At 42.6% G+C, this 26,696-nt stretch overlaps 2 protein-coding genes across 4 annotated transcripts in view; one reads left to right on the top strand and one right to left on the bottom strand.

The window, feature by feature from the left end:
* The window catches only part of brf1b (BRF1 RNA polymerase III transcription initiation factor subunit b), a 132,600-nt gene extending 130,103 nt beyond the window's left edge, over window positions 1-2,497 (bottom strand). Inside the window, exons 1-2 of the mRNA XM_055872474.1 lie at window positions 2,202-2,497; window positions 1,621-1,829 (exon numbers count right to left, since the gene is read on the bottom strand). Coding sequence (XP_055728449.1) covers window positions 1,621-1,804 — 184 coding nt within the window. The 5' untranslated portion in view covers window positions 1,805-1,829; window positions 2,202-2,497. The remainder of the gene's footprint in view (window positions 1-1,620; window positions 1,830-2,201) is intronic.
* A 270-nt stretch (window positions 2,498-2,767) lies between these two features.
* On the top strand, window positions 2,768-25,026 carry xrcc3 (X-ray repair complementing defective repair in Chinese hamster cells 3). Of its 3 annotated transcripts, none has more exons than XM_055872472.1 (7): window positions 2,768-2,882; window positions 12,228-12,365; window positions 21,068-21,280; window positions 21,555-21,709; window positions 21,992-22,204; window positions 22,596-22,642; window positions 22,914-25,026. In XM_055872472.1, the coding sequence occupies exons 1-7, from the start codon at window positions 2,864-2,866 to the stop codon at window positions 23,206-23,208; spliced, it is 1,080 nt and encodes a 359-aa protein (XP_055728447.1). In that variant the 5' UTR covers window positions 2,768-2,863; the 3' UTR covers window positions 23,209-25,026. The 3 variants fall into 3 exon arrangements, with proteins under 3 accessions (XP_055728447.1, XP_055728446.1, XP_055728448.1); XM_055872471.1 differs by having other exon boundaries at window positions 2,768-2,952; XM_055872473.1 differs by lacking the exon at window positions 12,228-12,365 and having other exon boundaries at window positions 2,768-2,952.
* The last annotated feature ends 1,670 nt before the right edge of the window (window positions 25,027-26,696 follow it).

Here is a 26,696-nt window from a genome sequence, read left to right as displayed (position 1 = left end):
TATAAAGTATTTAACTCAATCATCGGTGTGACCGCTCTAGGTCGTGGTTGTTAATGTTCGGGACCGCGTCGGTTATGGATCGCATGGATTAGTAGCAACATTGTTGCGAAGCTTTGACATACAAACCATCGGACGGTCAGACAGTACACCGGCACGTCTGAAGACCACAGCTAAGATCTCTCTTGTTCTCTTCCCTCTATCGTTCCAGTGCTTTACCCTGCAACAGACTTTCTATTTTTGAAATGCACTTCCCCTTGAAGTTCATTTGAGCTGGACTAGTATTGCCCTGCCAGAAGTATTTGGGTGGACATTTTAGTTAAAAGGAAGGTTGCTTGCAAGTTGTGTATTGTTATTTGAACTGTATTGAGGTGGGGTGTACTAATGACATGTGGCTGAGAAGATTGTGGACATTTTTAAGGCCTTTGTTGTGACTATGACATACGCTCTGCACTCCTCCACTGGAAGATAATAAATATTACTGCAAATCCTCTGTTGATGGCTGGGTTCTTTCTTGTATGAAGTTGCTGTTCAATTGCTCTGCCATTATAATTGTATGAGGTATTCTGGGTGGGGTTACCCCTGTGCTGTGATGTGTGTATTCTCCTTTCTCTCCACTGGCTCTGGTAAACAGGCTACACTCTAGGCAGTCTCTTCTGCTGATGTGTGTGGGTCTGGTAGTGGTACTCTATTCTATTTTCCTTTCGGCATGGTTAATACCTGCCTGGCGCCCGAACAAAATCTTTAACTTTACTTCTCTCTAATAAATACCGCTCCAATGCAAATGATTACTCTTTTCTTTTTTTTATCAGAAGTCTCCCGAATATTTTTTATATATGGATGTAGCTATGGACATGGGGCACATGCTGCTAGCAGGTAGTCATTGTACCAGAAGTTCTCAAACACAGTCGCTATGGAATGCCCATAGACCTTGTCTTATTCATTAATCAGAGGTCTAATATTGGGCTATTGGCATGATTGTAGACTTCAAAACCATATGCATATCATTCATTTAAAATTCCCATATGTATGATGTGCAATTATTTTTTATGATTGGCCTTACAGCAAGACCATAACACAATTAACTGAACTTAGAACAGTATCTTTCATTCCAACTTTGAGGGTGAACACTTTATTATTGTTACTATTTCTCAAATCATAAGGTTGGGGGTTATGAAACATGGGGGTTATGAAACATTTAGCATTGGTGTTATGAAACATTTAACAAAGCCCACAAGATGTAGCCAAATGCTGATTTTATTTTTACCCCCCTAAAGGCATGGCTAGTCTATGATTTGTGAAACATTTATGTAGCATAGTGCTTATGATGTCATTATGCACTATATATACTTTTTGTTTAATCTAACTGCAAGGATTTCTTCCCAATACCATCAAGCTTATTTGAACAGTTGTCTTTCTATTTGTGAAGCACTTTTCTTAAATTGTCTGCTTAACATCGGAGACAAGTTTGCATGTAATATGGTGCATTTTCACATATGCAATATTTCTCTAAATATGGATTTTGGCTTTGGGCAGAGGATATTTGTGTAATACTGCATAGTGGTAAGCTCTATTTCTCTATTTTTTGTGATGCTGAAGTCTTATGCAATATGCAGGTCTCACCATCTGCTGAGACGAATTGCCCCACAGCTGAAGAAATCCCACCACTGCCCTCCACGAATTGCACCTCGGACACGATTATGTTGTCCTCCAGCACAGACCCACAGCTCGTACATACTGCATTGCCCCGAGCCTGATCGAGGTCGATCTCGGAACAACCACAGTTCTTGCATATGCGGGAAGTCATGTCTGTGGTGTCCGCCCAAATAAACCTGTATCAAAAGAGGATAATTTGTCACTTCTGTGTAACGTTGGCTACATAATCGTATTTACACATTCCCCATGCAATGTGTTGATTACACCAGTAGACCACAATTGACAAGCCATCAATATATTGCTTTAGAGAAGATTTTGCAAGCAATTACTGAAATAGTTCGGACAACACATGTTTACATTACAGTAACGTGGGACATTTTTGCGCTCATTGTCACAACAGTACCAAAGTCAAGATAACCAGCTAGCTAACCCGTTTAATGTGTAGCTAGCTACATTAGCAACTAGATATCACACACCCACTACTGTAATGTTAGTGCAGAAGGGGATACATATTTTCATTTAAGTTTCAAAGCCGAGATAGTACTTACTATCTTTATATATAGCAAGCTACCTGACGTTATTCAAAGTGTAATACCAGCGCGGTGTTAACTAGTTCTTGTAATGGCGACAAAGAAATCCAGTACAGGAGGAAACACTTCAGACGCTATGGATACTTGGTTAACTCTTTTCTCATAGTAAAAAGACTGTGCATATGCTAAACGCTGGTTCTCAAAACATGTTCACGTGATACGATATGCCGTTTAAAAAGGTAATTGTTAGCTAATTTCATATCCCATTCGACGAGGTAGCTTATGTTTTGGTGTTTTGACTCGCAAAACCTACTCGGCATAAGCTAAACCAAATATTTTATTTTCAGGGTAAGGATGACAACTTCAGGATGAGTATTTCATTGCATTTATTGAAACTATGTACACAGTATTCTTATTTATGTATCCCAATTATTATGTACACCGAAATATAATGAAATCACTTAACAGTTAGTAGCTATTGCTTTCAAAAAAAGTTTTTAAATATGCACCCCTAAATATGTATTTAGTTCCTTCCATCACGAAACAGAGTGCGACGCGCTCTGTGATGACGATATGTGGGCGGGTATTTCGCGCGCCAGTCCTCCAGTCTTTTTGTTACCACAATAGTTAGCCAGCAAGCTGTTCACATTTTGCTTGCTGATGCCTCACAGAATGGCGAAATGTATCCCAGACTAAATGGTATGTATGGGAAATATGGATTGGGAACAATTGGAGCTCAACCCAAGGATTATAGCAGCCGTAAAGAAAGGTAAAAAATAAACGGACATTCGCTAGCTAGCCATAATTCGACTAGACGTTCATTAGCTAACTTTATAAAACAGGTGGGACTAATCTTGGATGCTGATTGGTTAAAACCGCATTCCAGCCCGTGTCTATAATTAAGCAGTAAGGCCCGAGCGGTGTGTTATATTGCTAATATACCACGGCCAAGGGCTGTTTGTAATTACGACGCTATGCGCGGAGTGCCTGGATACAGCCCATAGCTGTGATATATTGGCCATATACCACAAACTCCAGAAGGGCCTTATTGCTATTATAAACTGGTTATCAAAGTAATTAGAGCAGTAAAGTGAAATGTTTTTTTTCATACCCGTGATACACAGTCTGATATACCACAGCTGTCGGCCAATCAGCATTCAGGGCTCGAACCACCCAGTTGTATATTCCACAAGTTACCACGGGCTAAAGCTATGATGTTGAAATGCCTATTTATTCTGTTCCATCTCACTGTGCAATCCTGCCAGCCAATTTATACATTTGATTTCCACTATAAAAAGCATCTAGACGTTATCTCACATTTAATTTAGACTAGCATTTGATTTTCAATAGCAGAGATTTGTATAAACCTTGCTCTCTGTCTCTGATATTTGCAACATTGTTTCAATATTGAAATTCGATATCCAGCTGTCCCATAGTAATGCACATGTCAGGACGAGACGGACATGCATCTAGTCAGCCAGTCGAAATCATGAATCAGCTGGCAGCATTTTTATGGATGTATACATAGAAATGTCAATAGAAAACAACAGGTGAAACGAAATGCAGCTAGTTTGATGTCTTTCCAGCTTCAGTTTGAAGTGATTGTGTTAGCTGTGTTATTGGCTAGTTCCTCTGAACAAGTGTCCTGACGAGAAAGCATATTTTCTATGCCAGGCAAAATCGTACATCATTAGCTCATTGTTGTGTGTGTATCCAAATAAATGTCACTAGAAAACAGCTTAAACAAACGCAAATGCAGCTACTTTGCTGTTATTCTGGCGGCACTGTTTGACATGACTGGAAGTTAGCCGTAGTTGGCTGGCTAGCAAGAAAGGGTTATAGGAATGTTGCCAGCCAGTATGGCAATGGAACATGCAGACCGAACAAAAAACTGAACGACTGGGTCGCGTCTGATAACCAAGCCGATAGAACGAATGATCAGCCGGCTTGGGTAGCAACCCTAGATTTGTGTCAGGACTATATCTTGTGGAAGGATGAAATAGTATGAATAAAGTAATCAAAATACATTTTTTTTAATGAAAATATGTCAATCATTATTTGAATATGTTGGTAACCCATTGTATGAAAGTGATAATGCCCTTGAAGCTGGTGTTTGAAGGATATATTGGCACGGTTTGCTGATTAAACAGCATGATCATTACACAGGTGCACCTTGTGATTGGGACAATAAAAGGCCACTCTAAAATGTTCAGTTTTATCACAACACAATGCCACAGATGTCTCAAGTTTTGAGGGAGCGTGCAATTGGCATGCTGACTGCAGGAATGTCCACCAGAGCTGTTTCCAGATAACTAAATGTTAATTTCTCAACCATAAGCTGCATCCAACATCGTTTCAGAGAATTTGTCGTTACGTGCAACCGCAGACATGTGTATCCACGCCAGCCCAGGACCTCCACATACGGATTCTTTACCAACAGGATAGTTTGACATGAGCCACCCAGACAGCTGATGAAACAAAGAGTTTCTGAACAAACTGTCAAACAGTCTCCATAAAAAACAAATCTTTGTGCTCATTGTCCTCACCTGACTGCAGGTCGGTGTCGTAACCGACTTCAGTGGGCAAATGCTCACCTTCGATGGCCTTCGGCACACTGGAGAAGTGTGCTCTTCACAGATGAATCTGTTTCAACTGTGCTAGGCAGATGGCGTCGTGTGGAAGCAAACGGTTTACTTATGTCAACGTTGTGAACAGAGTGCCCCATGGTGGGGTTGTATGGGCAGGCAAAAGCTATGGGCCGCGAACACGATTGCAATTTGAACCAACAGAGTTAACGTGATGAAATCCTGAGTCCCATTATGGTGCCATTCATCCACCGCCATCACCTCATGTTTCAGCATGATAATGCACGGCCCCATGTCGAAAGGATCTGTACACAATTCCTGGAAGCTGAAAATGTCTTAGTTCTTCCATGGCTTGCATATTCACCAGACATGCCACCCATTGAGCATATTTGGGATGCTCTGGATGTGACGTGTACGACAGCATGTTCCAGTTCCCACCAATATCCAGCCACTTTGCACAGCCATTGAAGAGTTGGACAACATTCCACAGGTACGAATCGACAGCCTGATCAACTCTATGCGAAGGTGATATGTTGCGCTGCATGAGGCAAATTCTGGTCACACCAGATACTGACTGGTTTTCTGATCCACGCCCGTACTTTAAAATAAAATAAAAGATGTCTGTGACCGACAGATGGAATACAGATATGCCAGTCATGTGAAATCCATAGATTATGGCCTAATGAATTTATTTCAATTGACTGAATTCCTTTATATAACTGTAACTCGGTAAAATCTTTGAAATTGTTGCATGTTGCGTTATAAGTTGTGTTATTTGTCTTATGCATTTTGTATTTTACAGCATACTATGCCAGTAGAAGTCAGATACATTTGCATATATCATGTATGTGGACCCCCCTTCAAATTTGTGGATTCAGCTATTTCAGCCACACCCGTTGCTGACAGGTATATAAAATCGAGCACGCAACCATCCAATCTTCATAGTCAAACATTGGCAGTAGAATGGCCTTACTGAAGAGCTCAATGACTTTCAACGTGGCACTGTCATAGGATGCCACCTTTCCAACAAGTCAGTTTGGCAAATTTCTGCCCTTGTACTGCTGCCCCGGTCAACTGTAAGTGTGTTTATTGTGAAGTGGAAACGTCTAGGAGCAACAACGTCTCAGCCGCGAAGTGGTAGGCCACACAAGCTTACAGAACGGGACTGCTGTGTGCTGAAGCACGTAAAAATCATCTGTCCTCAGTTGCAACACTGCCTCTGGAAGCAACGTCAGCACAATAACTGTTCGTCGGGAGCTTCGTGAAAGGGGTTTCCATGCTCAAGCAGCCGCACACAAGCCTAAGATCAGCATGTGCAATGCCATGCGTCAGCTGGAGTGGTGTAAAGCTCACTGTCATTGGACTCTGGAGCAGTGGAAACGTGTTCTCTGGAGTGATGATTCACGCTTCACCATCTGGCAGTCCAATGGACAAATCTGTGTTTGGCAGATGCAAGGCGAACGCTACCTGCCTGAATGCATAGTTCAACAAAAGTTTGTTGGAGGAGGAATAATGGTCTTTGGCTGTTTTTCATGGTTCGGGCTAGGCCCCTTAGTTCCAGTGAAGGGGAATCTTAACGCTACAGAATAGTGACATTCTAGATTCTGTGCTTCCAACTTTGGCAACAGTTTGGGGAAAGCCCTTTCCTGTTTCAGCATGACAATGCCCCGTGCACAAAGCGAGGTCCATACAGAAATGGTTTGTCGAGATCTGTGTGGAAGAACTTGACTGGCCTGCACAGAGCCCTGACCTCAACCCCATTAAACACCTTTGGGATGAATTGGAACGCCAACTGTGAGCCAGGCCTAATCGCTCAACATCTGTGCTCGACCTCACTAATGCTCTTGTGACTGAATGGAAGCAAGTCCTCGCAGCAATGTTCCAACATCTAGTGGAAAGCTTTCCCAGACAAGTAGAGGCTTTTATAGCAGCAAAGGGGGGACAAACTCCATGTTAATGCCCATGATTTTGGAATGAGATGTTCGACGAGCAGGTGTCCACATACCTTTGGTCATGTAGTGTATAATATTCCATGAATACGAGGCCAGATTTAGCAAAGAAGCTATATAGCTAGCAACATACCCTTATTTTATCAGATCCTCTTCTCCTTCACCCGGTGCAGATCTTTATTGAATCGCTTATAATTTCTGCCAACTATCTGAACAAGGTGAGATCTATTTCAATTCATGATGTCAGAATGTACTGCTGTATTAAAGCTACAATATCTAACCTTTTGGGCGACCGGAACAATTCACAGTGAAATGTGAGTTTTAAAAATCTGTTATTATCATTGAAAGCAAGTTTAAGAAGATGTAGAGCTGTTCTAGGTGCACTATTGCTATGCTTCCCATTCTTACGTTTATTTTTGACGTCGTTTACTTAGTTTTGTACACCAGCTTCAAAAAAGCTGAAAATATAATATTTTGGGTTATAGAAGAGTTATTTCACAGCGTTTTTAGATGGTACAATTATTCACAACATGATTCTTGCTTGTTTTGTCACAAACTGAAATTAGGCAAACATTAGAATTATAGCAACCAGTAAATGGCGGAGCGATTTCCGCGTAGTGCATCTTTTAAAGCAATTCAGAACTAATTTGTTGACATGTTCTGTTGCAGATTCAAAGCCAGATAAACTCATTGCAGAATATATCCATAATCATGAATGAATAAGTTTATTTATTTGACAAATATGCACCTATTCATTGATCAAATCATGTCAAACACCCGAACTCCAACAATTACATTGTTTTAAAGAAATCACAATAGTAAACAATTTGTACATATGCCTTTAATACATAACATATGAATTGAAGTAAAATTATTAATTCATCAATGTCACAAACCTGGGAGGAGCACCATATGAATTATTATTATCTGAGAGCGCACAAATTCTTCTGCTTTTCCATTTTGAGGAATTAGACCAGCACAAACAACAAAAGAAAGGGAATATTGAATGATCCCTAATGATCCATCGTATCTCCCAAAAACATTTTCAACATACATTCTTAAAATTATAGTCTAGAAACTAAAGCTTTGGTTGTCTTCCTCAGGCTTCCATGTCTTCTCCCTGGACCTCCTCAATGTCCACCTCTTGAACATCAGACTGAGGCCTTATCTTCACTGTTACTTTCCAACCTTGTTAAGGATGGCTCGTTGTCAGGCTCAAAACGCCTCAAATTTGCCCGGATGGCCACCAATTTTTCAACCCTTGTATTGGTCAGCCTATTGTGTACTTTGGTGTGTGTTCCCAAAGAGGGACCAGTTGCGCTCTGAGGCGGCTGATGTTGGTGGGATTTGGATGATGATGATGGAGGCAACCGGGGAAAGAGCCTCAGCTCCACCAGGTGGCCGATGAGATATGTTGGCACGACTGCCATATTGCATCTCCATCCCAAAGCCCTTTCTTGGAAGTGTACTTCGCCAGACTGCCAAGAACCTTGCCCTCTTCCAGGCCAAGGTGGTGAGACATGGTAGTGATGAAATCATAGGCCTTGTTGAGCTCTGCACCAGACAGGATGCTCTTGCCAGCATACTTGGGGTCCAATGTGCTTCAGGCAGAAGTCTTCACACTTTTTGATGTATTTCAGAAGTACAGTTTTGTCTGCTTGGAGCAACAGTGAAGTGGGCAGGGCTGTACAGATGTTTTCTTTTACATCTGCTAGTAGAGTCTGAACATCAGACAGGATGGCATTGTCTCCCTCAATCAATGGCTACTGCTATAGGTTTCAGGCTGCTTACCACTCTCTCCCAAAATACATCATCCAGGAGGATCTTCTTGATGGGGCTGTCCATATCGATGTGATATGGCCATTTCTTGGAGAGACTCCTTCCCCTCCAGGAGACTGTCAAACATGATGACAACACCACCCCAACGGGTGTTGCTGGGCAGCTTCAATGTGGTGCTCTTATTCCTCTCACTTTGCTTGGTGAGGTAGATTGCTGCTATAACTTCACATACCTAACCATTTCCTTGGCTCTCTTGTTGAGTGTATCCATTGTTTTCAATGCCATGGTGTCCTTGAGGAGCAGATTCAATGCATGAGCAGCACAGCCAATGGGTGTGATGTGAGGGTAGGACTCCTCCACTTTAGACCAAGCAGCCTTCATTTTCGCAGCATTGTCTGTCATCAGTGCAAATACCTTCTGTGGTCCAAGGTCATTGATGACTGCTTTCAGCTCATCTGCAATTTAGAGCCCGGTGTGTCACGAACACATGCATAAAAGGCATACAACTTAATTATTGATGACAACATGGTGGTTTACATTTATGTCTACTGTGTGTGAATGATGGAAGAATCTTACCCCAGCTGTAGGTCAATTGTTTGTGGTAATTTAGGCCTGCACATCAACCAGTACTGGGACCATTGGAGACTTGGAACGCTTGCTCTCAAAATGCTGTTTGAATGTCTTTTGGTCTGCATCTATAAAGAGATCAGATGGAGTGCTTCAGTGTCCAAAGTTGAGGGACCATGGGCATAAAAGGCACAGTGTGGAATAAGGGGTAGCTTGAGGGGTGGTTGGCTTTCATGGCATCAGTCGACAAGTTCAACTTGAGAGTGGAGCATGTATTATATATCAATACCCCCCTCCACCAATCCAGATCTGAATGGCAGGAGTGTGTGTAAGCTTTTGTTCCAGCCCAGCCCATACCTGATTACAAATATCCTATTGCCATGATTCAGAATGCTGATTATTCAAGTCCGGTGTTCGAGCTGGGCTGGGACAAAATTCGTCACACACATCTGGTCTTCAGGACTTCCTGCAATGACTGAAACAGACTAGAGCAGGAAAATAGCGTTTCAGGTTGAAACCGCTTACTTAGTTGAGAGGTGGCACGACTCAGGCACACCCACTGGTTCTGGAATAGAGAAGGTGCAAATAAGGTTTGCAATTTGGCATCAATAACATAACAGTAATTCTACCCAAAAAGCAAATGTTTTGAGTACCAATTAATAAAAAAAACACTAGCAGGTAGGACTAAACAAGGTTGCATAACTTTGCCTACTAGCTATACTAATGATCTGCTGACCAGAGCGTTATAGAAAACATATCAATGTTTTCCCGCAGTAAAGTAAGCAAACTGTTGACTAGTGAGGATGCTGAAACCTATCAAAGCCAGACTAAAATAATACAGCTAGCTAGGGTAGTTACAAGTCAAGTAGTACTTGAAGTAGAATGTCCCACCCCTCACCCAGACACAAACCAACATTATCAAGAATGCCTAACTTCACCATTTAAGTTAACTAGCAAGCTAGACTGTTGGTTTATAAAAGCCAAAGAAGGTACTCATGCATTTAAATGACTAGACAAGTAGATGGCTAATCTAGCCATCTAGCCAGGCTAATGTTGCTAATTATCTGACTGTGAGCTAGCTAGCTAGATTACAGGCATATTTCATTTAATTGTCCTTTAAAAAAATATTTTGCCAATTTATTAATACATTTAGCTAACATTAGATAGTTAATCCAGAGATTCTTACCTTTTCCTCGATTCGACAGTCTTGTCCAGGTCATCATGGCCCTGGTGAGGTGACGTGAAGTTTGAGACAGGCATTTGTGGTGCTGTATGATAGCAGCTAATTAGCATTTCATTTCAGGGGGGTAAATACAGGCGAATATATTGATAAGTCACCTTGTCTGAGAGAGATGTACATGGTTATGAATACATCACGCCAGGGTAATCCTACACAATACACAGCCATTATTTGAAGTGTTTCTAAAATTCACAATGGATAAAACGAGTGGTGGGAAAACGATTGGAACCACTTCCGTGTTTGACCGTTAAGTTTTATGGGTGTTATGACTCACTGTGGTAGGCTATTACCATGAGCCCATCCTCTCCAATTAAGGTCCCACCAACCTCCTGTGTTGTATTGCCATATGACATGGAAACTTAGCAAATGTTATACCCCTTGACTTATTCCACATTTTGTTGTGTTAAACTGAATTCAAAATTGATGAAATAGTTGTTTTTATATATATCACCCATCTACAAACATTATCCCATAATGACAGTGAAAACCATGTTTTGGGATTTTTTTGGCTAATTTATTGAAAATTAAATATAGAAATATCTTATTTACATAAGTATTCACAACTGAGTCAATATTTTGTAGAAGCACCTTTGTTAGAAATTATAGCTGTGAGTCTTTCTGGGTAGGTCTCAAAGAGCTTTCCACTCCTGGAGTGTGCAACATTTGCTATTATTCTTTTTAAAATTCAAATTGGTTGTTGATCATTGCTAGACAACCATTTTCAGGTGTTGACAGATTTTCAGATGGATTTAAGTTACAACTTTAACTCGGCCACTCAGGAACATTCACTCTCTTCTTGGTAAGCAACTGTAGTGTAGATTTGGCCTTGTTTTAGGTTATTGTCCTGCTTAAAGGTGAATTAATCTCCCAGTGTCTGGTGGCAATCAGACAACCAGGTTTTCTTCTAGGATTTTGCCTGTGCTTAGCTCCATTCTGTTTTTTTTTATCTCAAACTCACCAGTTCTTAATGATTAAAAGCATACCCATAACATGATGCAGCCATCACTATGCTTGAAAATATGGAGAGTGGTACTCAGTAATATGTTTGGAGCATATCCAATACAACACTTTGTATTCAGGCCAAAAAGGGAATTGCTTTGCCACATTTTTGGCAGTATTACTTTAGTGCCTTGTTACAATCAGAATGTAGGTTTAGGAATATGTTTTGTCTATACTTCCTTTTCACTCTCAATTAGGTTAGTATTGTAACTACAGTTTTCTCCTATCACATTCAACTCTAACTGTTTTAAACTCACCATTGGCCTCATTGTGAAATCCCTGAGCTGTTTCCTTCTGCAGCAACGGAGTTAGGAAGGACACCTGTATCTTTGTAGTGAGTGGGTATATTGATACACCATCCAAAGTGTAATTAATAACTTCACCATGTTCAAATGGATATTCAATGTCTGCATTTCTCCCATTTACCAATAGGTGCCCTTTGCGAAGCATTGGTAAACTTCCCGTGTCTTTGTGGTTGAATCTGTGTTGAAATTCACTGCTCCACTGAGGGACCTTACAGATAATTGTATGTGTGGGGTACAGAGATGAGGTAGTCATTAAAAAATAATGTTAAACACTATTATTGCACACAGTGAGTCCATGCAACTTATTATGTGACTTGTTAAGCACATGTTTACTCCTGAACTTATTTAGGCTTGTCAGAAGAAAGGGGTTGAATACTGGACTCAACATTTTAGCTTTTCATTTTTTATTAATATACGGGTGTGTAGGCCAGTGACAAAAAATCTAAATGTAATCCATTTTAAATTCAGGCTGTAATACAAAACATTTGGAAAAAGTCAATAGGTGTGTATACTATCTGAAGGCACTGTATCTACAACATTTCGCTTTGCTAGTCAACGTTGTGGTGTTAAAATGTATGCTGTAGGTGCATCTGCTCATTATTTATTTATGTTGATCTTAGCTAATGTGAAATCAGCGAGGGAGATTCTCAGTCTCTCGGGTCCGGATCTACAACGACTCACCCACCTGTCAAAGTCAGACGTGCAACACCTGCACATAGCTGTTGCTGTCTCTTACCGCAGACATTCGCCTGTAACAGGTAGGTGTGCTCTATTCTATTGCAGGGTTCTCCAACTCCAAACACGGAGAGCTACTGGGTGTGCAGATTTTGATTCCAGCCCAGCACTAACACACCAACTAGCTAGCTATGTTTAGATGGGTGTTTTAGTGCTGGCTAGACTAACCCTTTAAAGCCTGATGTCTCATATACACAGTCCCGTGTGGCTCAGTTGGTGGAGCATGGCAGTTGCAATGCCAGGGTTGTGGGTTCGATCCCCATGGGGTACTAGTACAAACAAAATATGAAAAGGTATGCACTCACTGTACTGTATGTCACTCTGGATAAGAGTGTCTGCTAAATAGCTCAAATGTAAATGTAAGGTATGTCACATCACTTGAGGGGTATCCTACAAAGCAAGCTAAATCTACTCTGGGTTTTCTAAAACTAACCAGATTCAGCTTCACATTCCATCTCAGGCTTAATCTGTACTACAACGGTGGATATTGCTCGCCTTCTAAAGCCTCATTCACATTACAAATAAGCACCCCGTTTCGTTGTGCCAGATGTCATGCATTTCAATGGGGACGTCCACAACGGAATGGAATCGCAACACTACCTTGCTGTTGGAAGACTTCACTGCGAGATAGACACTGCATTATTTCAAACTCGAAGAACAGGAAGTTACCAAACCACAGTGATGACTTTATAGGATAGCTAGCAACTTGTGAACAATTACCCATTCCTATAAGTGAGTACTATTTGAATGGTAATGTTAAATAATACACATTGGCTGTTAAGCCAGTTATATTATGACTGTTGCCTCCCGTTTTAAATAAACTCAGCAAAAAAAGAAATGTCGTCTCACTGTCAACTGCGTTTATTTTCAGCACACTTCACGTGTAAATATTTGTATGAACATAAGTTTCAACAACTGAGACATAAACTGATTTATGTTCCACAGACATGTGACTAACAGAAATTGAATAATGTGTCCCTGAAAAAGGGGGGTGGGGGGTCAAAATCAAAAGTAAGTCAGTATCTGGTGTGGCCACCAGCTGCATTAAGTACTGCAGTGCATTTCCTCCTCATGGACTGCACCAGATTTGCCAGTTCTTGCTGTGAGATGTTAGCCCACTCTTCCACCAAGGCACCTGCAAGTTCCTGGACAATTCTGGGGGGAATGGCCCTAGCTCTCACCCTCCGATCCAACAGGTCCCAGACGTGCTCAATGGGATTTAGATCCGGGCTCTTCGCTGGCCATGGCAGAACACTGACATTCCTGTCGTGCAGGAAATCACACACAAAACCAGCAGTATGGCTGGTGGCATTGTCATGCTCGAGGGTCATGTCAGGATGAGCATGCAGGAAGGGTACCACATGAGGGAAGAGGATGTCTTCCCTGTAACGCATAGCGTTGAGATTGCCCGCAATGACAACAAGCTCAATCCGATGATGCTGTGATACACCGCCCCAGACCATGACGGACCCTCCACCTCCAAATCGATCCCGTTCCAGAGTACAAGCCTCGGTGTAACACTCATTCCTTCGACGATAAACGCGAATCCGACCATCACCCCTGGCAGTGAAGAGCACTTTTTGCCAGTCCTGTCTGTTCCAGCGACGGTGGGCTTCTGCCCATAGGCGACATTGTTGCCAGTGATGTCTGGTGAGGACCTGCCTTACAACAGGCCTACAAGCCCTAAGCCCAGCCTATTGAGGACAGTCTGAGCACTGATGGAGGGATTGTGCATTCCTGGTGTAACTCGGGCAGTTGTTGTTGCCATCCTGTACCTGTCCCTCAGTTGTGATGTTCAGATGTACCGATCCTGTGCAGGTGTTGTTACACGTGGTCTGCCACTCCGAGGATGCTCAGCTGTCTGTCCTGTCTCCCTGTAGCGCTGTCTTAGGCGTCTCGCAGTACGGACATTGCAATTTATTGCCTAAGGCACGTTCACGCAGATGGACCATGGGCATCTTTCTTTTGGTGTTTTTCAGAGTCAGTAGAAAGGCCTCTTTAGTGTCCTAAGCTTTTATAACTGTGACCTTAATTGCCTACCGTCTGTTAGCTGTTAGTGTCTTAACGACCGTTCCAGAGGTGCATGTTCATTAATTGTTTATGGTTCATTGAACAAGCATGGGAAACAGTGTTTAAACCCTTTACAATGAAGCTCTGTGACGTTAATTCGTAAAAATCCAAATATCTTTGAAAGACAGGGTCCTGAAAAGGGGATTTTTTTTTTTTTTTTTTTTGCTGAGTTCGTGGTGGTAATGCCGGTTGTTTTTAATGATAATAATTAGGTTGAGGTCGCTAGCTAGTGATATCGTCAACCTAGCTTTTAGCTAGCTAACGTTAGATATCTGCTCTGCAGTGCAAGCTAGCTTGACTTGCTATAAAGTTAGAGAAACAAGTTGAGAGAAACAAGTTGAGGGAAAAAGTAACCTAACAAAATGTTTTATCACCTGTAACGATATATTTGTCTTGAATGAATGAAAAGGTCATTTTTGCAATCTCCCAAAATAAATGCGATCTCAGAGACCGGCTCTCCTCCATCTTGCGTTACAAACACCACACTTGTCTATTCAGTAGCGGGGCAAGTGTAATGAAATTCATCACAATATAAATGGGGCATAATTATCAGACTTGTAACTGTGCGTACGTGTCTCACATGGCTAGTCGAACGCCAAACTCTTCATTGAGACAATGGTGGAACATCAATCCATGGGCGAGTCAGTGCCACATTTTAAGTTGTGCCGAAGAAAAAATTTGTTACCTTGACAATCCAGAACTATGATGTGAGATTTTTGTAGAAGTGCAGTCTTTATTTTATTACGCAGGCCTTGTTAATGCAAGGGGGAAACTTAAATTATTCCGGAGCTAGCCAGCTGAGGAGTTCCATCAGCCATTCCTGGGCTACAGTCACCTATCTGGACCCGGGTTTTTTTTGCTGCAGATACGGAGCCCCACCGGGCCTTCACGATTGACTGCCGACGTTATCTGCCCGAGGGAGTTATCCAACTGGCACCTCCGTCGAGACGTTACCTGAACGCTCACCTGGGGCCCGCTAATCGTTAGCTGTCTTATCGGCTGCTATCTTAATAAGTATTTCGGACAATTTTTTTTCTTTTTTTTTCTTGGGTCACTATATCTATTTTGCCAATTGGATTGATCCCCTCTACAAGACACGGAACCCCACTAATCTACCGACGGAAACGCACGAGGTGTCTAAAAATAGACCTCCATCCTATGCTATCTTGCTACCGATAGCCATCTACCCGGCCAGCTGTCTGGATCGCCGTGACCCCAACCAACCTCTACTCACTGGACCCTTATTGATCACTCGATTAAGCATGCCTCTCCTTAATGTAAATATGCCTTGTCCACTGCTGTTCTGGTTAGTGTTTATTGGCTTATTTCACTGTAGGGCCTCTAGCCCTGCTCACTATACCATATCCAACCTTTCATTTCCACCACCCACATATGCGATGACATCACCTGGTTTCAATGATGTTTCTAGAGACAATATCTCTCTCATCACTCAATACCTAGGTTTACCTCCACTGTATTCACATCCTACCATACCTTTGTCTGTACATTATTCCTTGAAGCTATTTTATCGCCCCCAGAAACGTCCTTTTACTCTCTGTTCTAGATGCTCCAGACGACCAATTCTCATAGCTTTTAGCCGTACCCTTATCCTACTCCTCCTCTGTTCCTCTGGTGATGTAGAGGTGAATCCAGGTCCTGCAGTACCTAGCTCCACTCCTATTCCCCAGGCGCTCTCTTTTGATGACTTCTGTAACCGTAATAGCCTTGGTTTCATGCATGTTAACATTAGAAGCCTCCTCCCTAAGTTTGTTTTGTTCACTGCTTTAGCTCACTCTGCCAACCCGGATGTTTTAGCCGTGTCTGAATCCTGGCTTAGAAAGACCACCAAAAATTCGGACATTTTCATCCCCAACTACAAGATTTTCAGACAAGATAGAACGGCCAAAGGGGGCGGTGTTGCAATCTACTGCAAAGATTGCCTGCAGAGTTCTGTTTTACTATCCAGGTCTGTTCCCAAACAATTTGAACTTCTACTTTTAAAAATCCACCTCTCTAAAAACAAGTCTCTCACCGTTGCCGCCTGCTATAGACCACCCTCTGCCCCCAGCTGTGCTCTGGACACCATATGTGAACTGATTGCCCCCCATCTATCTTCAGAGCTCGTGCTGCTAGGCGACCTAAATTGGAACATGCTTAACACCCCAGCCATCCTACAATCTAAGCTTGATGCCCTCAATCTCACACAAATTATCAATGAACCTACCAGGTACCACCCCAATTCCGTAAACACGGGCACCCTCATAGATATCATCCTAACCAACTTGCCCTCCAAATACACCTCTGCTGTTTTCAACCAAGATCTCAGCGATCACTGCCTCATTGCCTGCATCCGTAATGGGTCAGCGGTCAAACGACCTCCACTCATCACTATCAAACGCTCCCTGAAACACTTCAGCGAGCAGGCCTTTCTGATCGACCTGGCCGATGTATCCTGGAAGGATATTGATCTCATCCCGTCAGTAGAGGATGCCTGGATATTTTTTTTAAATGCCTTCCTCACCATCTTGAATAAGCATGCCCCATTCAAGAAATTTAGAACCAGGAACAGATATAGCCCTTGGTTCTCTCCTGACCTGACTGCCCTTAACCAACAGAAAAACATCCTATGGCGTTCTGCATTAGCATCGAACAGCCCCCGTGATATGCAACTTTTCAGGGAAGCTAGAAACCAATATACACAGGCAGTTAGAAAAGCCAAGGCTAGCTTTTTCAAGCAGAAATTTGCTTCCTGCAACACAAATTCAAAAAAGTTCTGGGACACTGTAAAGTCCATGGAGAATAAGAACACCTCCTCCCAGCTTCCAACTGCACTGAAGATAGGAAACACTGTCACCACCGACAAATCCACTATAATTGAGAATTTCAATAAGCATTTTTCTACGGCTGGCCATGCTTTCCACCTGGCTGCCCCTACCCCGGTCAACAGCACTGCCCTCCCCTCTGCTACTCGCCCAAGCCTTCCCCATTTCTCTTTCTCCCAAATACAGTCAGCTGATGTTCTGAAAGAGCTGCAAAATCTGGACCCTTACAAATCAGCCGGGCTAGATAATCTGGACCCTTTCTTTCTAAAACTATCTGCTGAAATTGTTGCCACCCCTATTACTAGCCTTTTCAACCTCTCTTTCGTGTCGTCTGAGATTCCCAAAGATTGGAAAGCAGCTGCGGTTATCCCCCTCTTCAAAGGGGGGGACACTCTTGACCCTAACAGCTACAGACCTATATCTATCCTACCCTGCCTTTCTAAGGTCTTCGAAAGCCAAGTCAACAAACAGATTACCGACTATTTCGAATCCCACCATACCTTCTCCACTATGCAATCTGGTTTCAGAGCTGGCCATGGGTGCACCTCAGCCACGCTCAAGGTCATAAACGATATCTTAACCGCCATCGATAGGAAACAATACTGTGCAGCCGTATTCGTTGACCTGGCCAAGGCTTTTGACTCTGTCAATCACCACATCCTCATCGGCAGACTCGACAGCCTTGGTTTCTCTAATGATTGCCTCGCCTGGTTCACCAACTACTTCTCTGATCGAGTTCAGTGTGTCAAATCGGAGGGTCTGTTGTCCGGGCCTCTGGCAGTCTCTATGGGGGTGCCACAGGGTTCAATTCTTGGGCCGACTCTCTTCTCTGTATACATCAATGATGTCGCTCTTGCTGCTGGTGATTCTCTGATCCATCTCTACGCAGACGACACTATTCTGTATACTTCTGGCCCTTCTTTTGACACTGTGTTAACAACCCTCCAGGCGAGCTTCAATGCCATACAACTCTCCTTCCGTGGCCTCCATTTGCTCTTAAATACAAGTAAAACTAAATGCATGCTCTTCAACCGATCGCTGCCTGCACCTGCCCGCCTGTCCAACATCACTACTCTGGACGGCTCTGACTTAGAATATGTGGACAACTACAAATACCTAGGTGTCTGGTTAGACTGTAAACTCTCCTTCCAGACTCACATCAAACATCTCCAATCCAAAGTTAAATCTAGAATTGGCTTCCTATTCCGCAACAAAGCATCCTTCACTCATGCTGCCAAACATACCCTTGTAAAACTGACCATCCTACCAATCCTCGACTTCGGTGATGTCATTTACAAAATAGCCTCCAAAACCCTACTCAATAAATTGGATGCAGTCTATCACAGTGCCATCCGTTTTGTCACCAAAGCCCCATATACTACCCACCACTGCGACCTGTACACTCTCGTTGGCTGGCCCTCGCTTCATACTCGTCGTCAAACCCACTGGCTCCAGGTCATCTACAAGACCCTGCTAGGTAAAGTCCCCCCTTATCTCAGCTCGCTGGTCACCATAGCAGCACCTACCTGTAGCACGCGCTCCAGCAGGTATATCTCTCTGGTCACCCCCAAAACCAATTCTTTCTTTGGCCGCCTCTCCTTCCAGTTCTCTGCTGCCAATGACTGGAACGAACTACAAAAATCTCTGAAACTGGAAACACTTATCTCCCTCACTAGCTTTAAGCACCAGCTGTCAGAGCAGCTCATAGATTACTGCACCTGTACATAGCCCATCTATAATTTAGCCCAAACAACTACCTCTTTACCTACTGTATTTATTTATTTATTTTGCTCCTTTGCACCCCATTATTTCTATCTCTACTATCTCTACTTTTTTTACTTTTTTTTACTTGCTATATTGTATTTACTTCGCCACCATGGCCTTTTTAGATTTTTATTTATTTATATATATATTTTGTTTGCCTTCACCTCCCTTATCTCACCTCACTTGCTCATATTGTATATAGACTTATTTTTCACTGTATTATTGACTGTATGTTTGTTTTACTCCATGTGTAACTATGTGTTGTTGTATGTGTCGAACTGCTTTGCTTTATCTTGGCCAGGTCGCAATTGTAAATGAGAACGTGTTCTCAATTTGCCTACCTGGTTAAATAAAGGTGAAATAAATAAAATAAATGCTGACTTTGGTGTGCTTAAAACTCTGCTCGTCTGAATGGTCTCGTATGTTGTCAAAAAGCTAGGTTTTGACATTCCTATGCATAGTCACTTGAAATGTGACCGGCATTAAGTGATGTAAACCATACATTTGCATAGATTTTTTTGTACAGCAAAATCATGTCAACATGCATTCGAAAAGTATTCAGACCCCTTTACTTTTCAACATTTTCTTACGTTACAGCCCTATTCTATAATTGACAACAACAAAAAATGTACTCATCAATCTACACACAATACCCCATAATGACAATGCGAAAACAGGTTTTTAGAAATACAAAACCTTATTTGCATAAGTATTCAGACCCTTTTTGTTATGAGACTTGAAATTGAGCTCAGGTGCATCCTGTTTCCATTGATCATCCTTGATGTTTCTACAACTTTATTGGAGTCCACCTGTGGTAATTTCAATTGATTGGACATGATTTGGAAAGGCGCACACCTGTCTATATAAGGTCCCACGGTTAACAGTGCATGTCAGAGCAAAAACCAAGCCATGGGGTCGAAGGAATTGTCCGTAGAGCTCAGACAGGATTGTGTCAAGGCACAGATCTGGGGAAGGGTACCAAAACATTTCTTCAGCATTGAAGGTCCCCATGAACACAGTGGCCTCCATCATTCTTAAATGGAAGAAGTGTGGTACCACCACCACTCTTCCTAGAGCTGGCCGCCCGGTCAAACTGAGCAATCTGGGCAGAAGGGCCTTGGTCAGGGAGGTGACCAAGAACCAGATGGTCACTCTGGCAGAGCTCCAGAGTTCATATGTGGAGACTGGAGAACCTTCCAGGACAACCATCTTTGCAGCACTCCACCAATCAGGCCTTTTATTGTAGAGTGGCCAGATGGAAGCCACTCCTCAGTAAAAGGTACATGACAGGCCATTTGGAGTGTGCCAAAAGTCACTGTTAAAGGACTCTTAGAGCATGAGAAACAAGATTCTCTGGTCTGACGAAACCAAGATTGAACTCCTTGGCCTGAATGTCAAGCGTCACATCTGGAGGAAACCTGGCACCATCTCTACGGTGAAGCAATGGTGGTGGCAACATTCTATTGGGATGTTTTTATTTTTAGGCGCATGTGCGAGTAAACTGGTCCCACTGTATAGCCCTGAAATTCTCACAAAGAGACGATGAAGGGTCATCATGCTCTCCTCCTCCATGTAAAGAAGTTTGACTGCAGCCAACCACTGCGCACAAAACACACTGCCATCAGGTACCGGGAGGTGGGACAGAGCAGATTGTCAAACCAGCAGTGTTTCCCTGTCATCGCTCGCCTTGTGACTGACAGGCGCCTGTTCAATCAATAGATTGCTAGAAGATGCATATCGTTCATTCTAGTGAAAGAGGGCAGGGCAGACTTTTTTCTGACTAGCGAATGGAAAAGTAGCCTAGTTTAATTTAAAAAGGAAAAACTGGTTGTAAACACTGGTTGAGTCCAAAATAGGAGGTTTAAAAAGTAACCAAGCTGTTTTCAGTCCTCTGCAGCATTGCATTAATTAACAAAAGCCTGCACACCCAGTAACTCACCAGAGTTGGAGATGCACTCTACCACTGTATTCAGCCACCCGGAAGTGATTGTAGCCTAGGCTTTACAATCCTAGGCTCAAACAAGTTATAGTCTATTATTCAAACTAACGGATTGTTTGTTTTCACACAGCCTTACAAGTGCACCGTGGAGAGTGTCCCTCTTTGGAACCTGGGCACAAGCTAAGTTTGGCTTGCCCCGTTCTGGATGCTCTACTGCGAGGTGGTGTACCGTTGAGCGGCATCACAGAACTGGCAGGGGAGAGCAGTGCAGGAAAGACCCAGTTTGGCTTGCAGCTGTGTCTTTCTGTGCAGTACCCACTGGCGTATGGAGGGCTCAATTCAGGTGACCTAATGGATAAAATTGACTGAATCGGGGAGGGACAAACTGGACTAGCCTGTCCAATAAGGAACACAAATTTGTATTTGTTGCAAAACATTTTAAAAAGTTTTCCATTGCATGCCCTAATAAATGCGACCCAGCTCTTTGTTGCCAGTGTTTTGTCCTGATGTTCTGCCTGTAAACCGTATTGTCTAAATATTGTAACTTTTTCATTAATGGCAGATAGTGAGGCTTATGGCATGATATTTTGTATGTGCATGTGTCTTTACACCTGCAGGAGCTGTGTATATTTGCACAGAAGACTCGTTTCCCATCAAGCGTCTGCGGCAGCTCATTACCCAGCAGGCTCGGCTGCGGCCAGAGCTTCCCCAGGCCCTGATACGGAGCATCCGTTTCAGCGACAACATCTATATAGAGCATGCTGCCGATCTGGTAAGACAGTGGTGCAACAGACACCTACTTTAGTGGAGAATTCCTATAAAACATGGAATTGGCTTTCCAGGCGTAGATATGTAGTTGGGTTATGTTCCCATTTTATTGCAGAAATAAAAGATACAAAAGATTTTGGTTCAAACATGATGAGGAGCATTCCATAAGCTGTTCTATTGAGACTGTAAGAACCGTATGCTCTGTCCTCTCACCTGTGCTAATACTTTCTGGTCACCTGTGCTTCCTAATATACATGTGACCAGTGTTTCTGTGCTCTCCCAACAGGGTGCACTGCAGGCCTGCGTGTCCCAGCGAGTGCCCATTCTGCTCTCCCGGGGCCTTGTTCGGCTGGTGGTGGTGGACTCAGTGGCGGCCCTGTTCCGCAGCGAGTTCCAGGCGGACGAGGGCATCGAGAGAGCCCGCCACATGCTGGCCTTTGCCGCCACTCTCCACCGCCTGAGTCACAACTACAGTACCCCGGTGCTGTGCATCAACCAGGTAGGGAAGAGCCTTAACTACTCAGCAGACCCGGGTCAAATGCACTATATCAGACTATTTAGGTTTTCCTGGTACTAGTAGGGAAACACTGGAATAGTTCCAAAAGTGCAAACTCGAGTATATACGTAAACTTCCGAGTATTTCACCCAGGTCTGCTGCTAAACATGCATGTCAGATGATGTATTATTATTCTTGGCTCACTTGAAAAGGATGTGTTCATCTCAATGTGACTCTGCTGTTTTAAATAAAGGATCAATAAAATGAATAATGTTGGATATGTTCTATTGATATTGTATAATGTAATTGTTATAGTAGCCTGACCCTATAGATAAACAAAAGCAAGCAGTATGTTCAGAATAATGTAATGAGTTATTGCACCGTACCTCTTCAGGTGACAGATGTAATGGATGGGCCAGATCCAGCACACTGTAACTTTGGGTAAGCTGTTTGAGTCTCCTGATATATTTACTAGCATAGAGCGATACGAGTATAGGGGTCTTTGTGTAGTAGTAGTAATAATTAGGTGGGTGCTTACATTTGTCCTATTTCACACATGTAGAAGTATGTATTAATACGTGTGAATTGGAAAAAGTGGTGTTTGCATACCCCACTCCCCCTGAGACACCCTCGAGAGGGGTCACGGCCAGGGATCAGACATCATTTTGTGTGTGTGTGTGTGTGTGTGTCCGCACGCATGCTTCTTTCCCAGGTTGGTGGACAATAAGGTGCTGCCCGCCCTGGGCATGGCCTGGGCCAACCAGGTGATGGTGAGGCTGATGCTGCTCCGCCTCCCAGGCTGTGTGGGCACCGGGGAGCAGGGCGGTACCAGCGCCCCTCGCAGGCTGGAGGTAGTGTTCGCCCCCCACCTCCCCAGAGCCAGCTGCCTGTGTGGAGTGTGGGAGGAAGGAGTGAGAGGGCTGCCAAACAGACCTCGGTCCGTCACCAACAGCGTTACCAAGAGACTTGAAACCACAGGCGAATTGGGCCTGAACGATGGTACCTAAATCCAACAAACTTTTACAGTTGCAGGATACAGAAAAGTGCCAAATGGGAAAATGATAGGGACCTGAACATTGTTTAGATGCTCTGCAGTTTTCTTGGCAATATTGTAACCACAAAGGGATTTTGTATCAGGTGATTCAAGGGTGATTCCAGCAAGGAATGCACACTGGAGGAGAGCTGCATGATGGCAGGACTGTTGCCTTACTTTGTGCTTTAACATTCCATAGTGAAGACTATATGCATTTAAAAGGAGAGAGGAGGTGGTAGAAAAAGTATGGAAGTATTATGAGTCAAATGATATGGAAATCCTCCTGACAAACCATGACTATACCTTTAAAAAAAATCTAAATACATTTTTAGCAGCAGACATTTTCTGCTTTTCTTTTCACAACAGAATGTAAAATAGGCTATTGCAAAAATATATATATTTTGCACTACACTTCTGAAGTTTCATTTGCACAGCAGCGTGTGCCTGTTGGAGGGAGCTAACACTTGATTTAGAAATCACATCCTACCAACAGCACTGACGGTTTCTAAATAGTGTTATTTCACTTCAACCAGGACATGCTGCTCTGCAAGTCAAATGCACTTCTGAAAACAGTGCAGAAAACTTTTCTGCAACAATTGAATTCTGGCCAAAATGTTTTATTTGTTTCACATGTTACAGGACGTTCTATCCAGTGATGTAGTGGTAAATAAAATTGGTGGGTAAAGCTCATTGCCATTGGTGGTGAATGAAGTACCGCTTTTTATACTTTCAGTGCATTTTTCCCTGGTAGCTGGGTAAACACTCGCACAAAAAGAGTAAACGGTATTTACTTTACAGACAGCTCAGTGCATTCAACACCTCTCAAATACAAGCAGTGATGAAGTCAATCTCTCCACTTTGAGCCAGGAGAGATTGACACCATATTCGTAATATCAGCCCTCTGTACATCCAAGGGCCAGTCGTGCTGCCCTGTTCTGAACCAATTGCAATTTTTCTAAGTACTTTTTTTGTGGCACCTGACCACACTACTGAACAGTAGTCCAAGTGCGACAAAACCAGGGCTGTAGGACCTGCCTTGTTGACAGTGCTGTCAAGAAGGTAGTGCAGTGCCTGTTGTATCAAATATGTTTGACCATGTCAGTTTTTACAATCCAGGGTAACTCCAAGTAGTTTAGTCACCTCAACTTGCCAATTTGCATATTATTTATTACAAGATTTAGTTGAGGTTTAGGGTTTGGTGAATGATTTGTCCCAAATACAATGCTTTTAGTTTTAGAAATATTTAGGACTAACTTAGTCCTTGCCACCCACTCTGAAACTAACTGCAACTGTGTTGCAGTCATTTCAATTGCTGACATGTATAGTGTTGAGTCCTTTGCATATATAAACACTCTGGCTTTCCTCAAAGCAGGTGGCAATTCATTAGTAAAGATTGCAATAAGTAATGGGCCTAGACAGCTGCCCTGGGGATATCCTGATTCTACCTGGATTATGTTGGAGAGGCTTCCATTAAAGAACACCCTCTGTGTTCTGTTAGTCAGGTAACTCTTTATCCACAATGTGCGTGTGTGTACGGCTGTGTGTCTTTGTATGTCACTGTGCGTGTCCTGCAAAAAAAGTCATTTTTATATATTTCTGCAGACACACTTTTAAATGGATAGTCATTGGCTCAATAACTGGAAGTCTATGGGAACAGCTAGCATATCATTGTGCGAGCACTAGCAGCAATAGAAACCCCCTTACCCTTGCCACCACTGCTGGGGGGGAAATCCTAGGGGGATCTCTCCTGTGATCTATTTACTTTGACAAATAAATCATATTTTATTCAGTACTTCCTTGCCTGGGTAATTCATTTTTAAGCTTAATACAGATTTAATAGACTATCAATATAGTATATAGACATGTACATTTGGTCTGATTCTCTGATTTTTAAATTAGGCTTAACTGTGCTGTTCCACTGTTACAAATACAGGATCTTAATAGGGCAATGGGCCACCACGAGCCAGAACCGCTCCAATGCACCTTGGCATAGATTCTACAATCTGCCCGGAACTCTATTGGAGGGGTACCCTTCTTCAACAAGAAATTCCATCAATGGTTGTTTTGTTGATGGTGGTGAAAACCGCTGGCCGTGTCCAAATACCCATACTAAAATACAATGTACTTAAAATGCATAGTATGTACTCCTCTTCGCATACTATTTATGATGAAATGTTTTGTAAAAAGTATGCAGTATGCCACGGGCGTAGTGTACTACTTTGCTACAGCTTCGCATATATAACTGGCTAGCTAGGTTAAATATGAAGTTGTTGCTCAATAACAGCAAGCTTATCGGGTATTCAACTTCAAGTCCTACTAAAGCACATAGTTAACGTATTTAGCTAAAGTAAAGGCACGGCATGCTGCAAATAACAATCTGTTTTCAAAGATACAATTAATTGGTCATAATCCTTTTTAAGGACAAGAAAAATTACTTGCATTTGAACAGGAGACTCTGCTCGTTGTCTTAGCCATCTTCAATTTGTTTTTTTGTTTACCTTCAGAGAACTATCAAATTCCGTAGCCCTCCTATCTGGTATGAATTAATTGTGTGTGTGAAACTTCCGAAAAGTTTACAATTCATTCATACTACATGAGAAGCCGAAATGAGTATGACATCCTACCTTTTAAAGTAGACTACTTTTTCGAAACGTTACATGGTATTGTTTGCATACTCAAAATGACTATTTAGGACGCTAGTATGGGTATTCGGAACACGGCCGCTGTCTAATGCACTGCTCTAGAATCTCCCTCAACTGTTCAATTGGGTTGAGACCTGGTGACTGAGATGTCCATGGCATATGTTTTACATTAGTTTATGCTCATCAAACCATTCAGTGACCACTCGTGTGCCCTGTGGATGGGGGCATTGTTATCCTATGGGGGGCATAACCATGGTAGCCAAAATAATGGCCTGCCCAGCATTTTTATACATGACCCAAACCATGATGATGTTAATTACTTAATTAACAGAGGAACCACAACTGTGTGGAAGCACCTGCTTTCAATATACTTTGTATCCCTCATTTATTCAAGTGTTTCCATTATTTTGGCAGTTATCAGCTCTAGCTGCTGTTCCGTTCTTATACATACATTGAGTGTACAAAACATTATGAACACCCTCCTAATATTGATTATATTTTTATGATTTTCTTTAATCATTATTAAATTAGGCAAGTCAGTTGAGAACAAATTCTTATTTACAATGACAGCTACCTTGTCAGCTCGGGGATTTGATCCAGCTACCTTTCGGTTACTGGCCCAACGCTCTAACCACTAGGCTATCTGCCACCCTGAGTTGCACCCCCTTTTGTCCTCAGTATTATCAGGATCAGAGAATAACAGCTTTCCTCTGTCCCAATCCAATAACACTCTGATCTTCTGGGGTTTCTGTCTCACTGTGAGGGGAGTCTGTCCCTTAGGGTCGTGTATGCATCATACCAGTGCTTTATTCCCAAGATT

Source organism: Salvelinus fontinalis, chromosome 20, assembly GCF_029448725.1.
Source record: "Salvelinus fontinalis isolate EN_2023a chromosome 20, ASM2944872v1, whole genome shotgun sequence".
Taxonomy (NCBI): domain Eukaryota; kingdom Metazoa; phylum Chordata; class Actinopteri; order Salmoniformes; family Salmonidae; genus Salvelinus; species Salvelinus fontinalis.
Note: the sequence above shows the minus strand (reverse complement) of the source record. Positions and strands in the feature narration are given on the sequence as shown.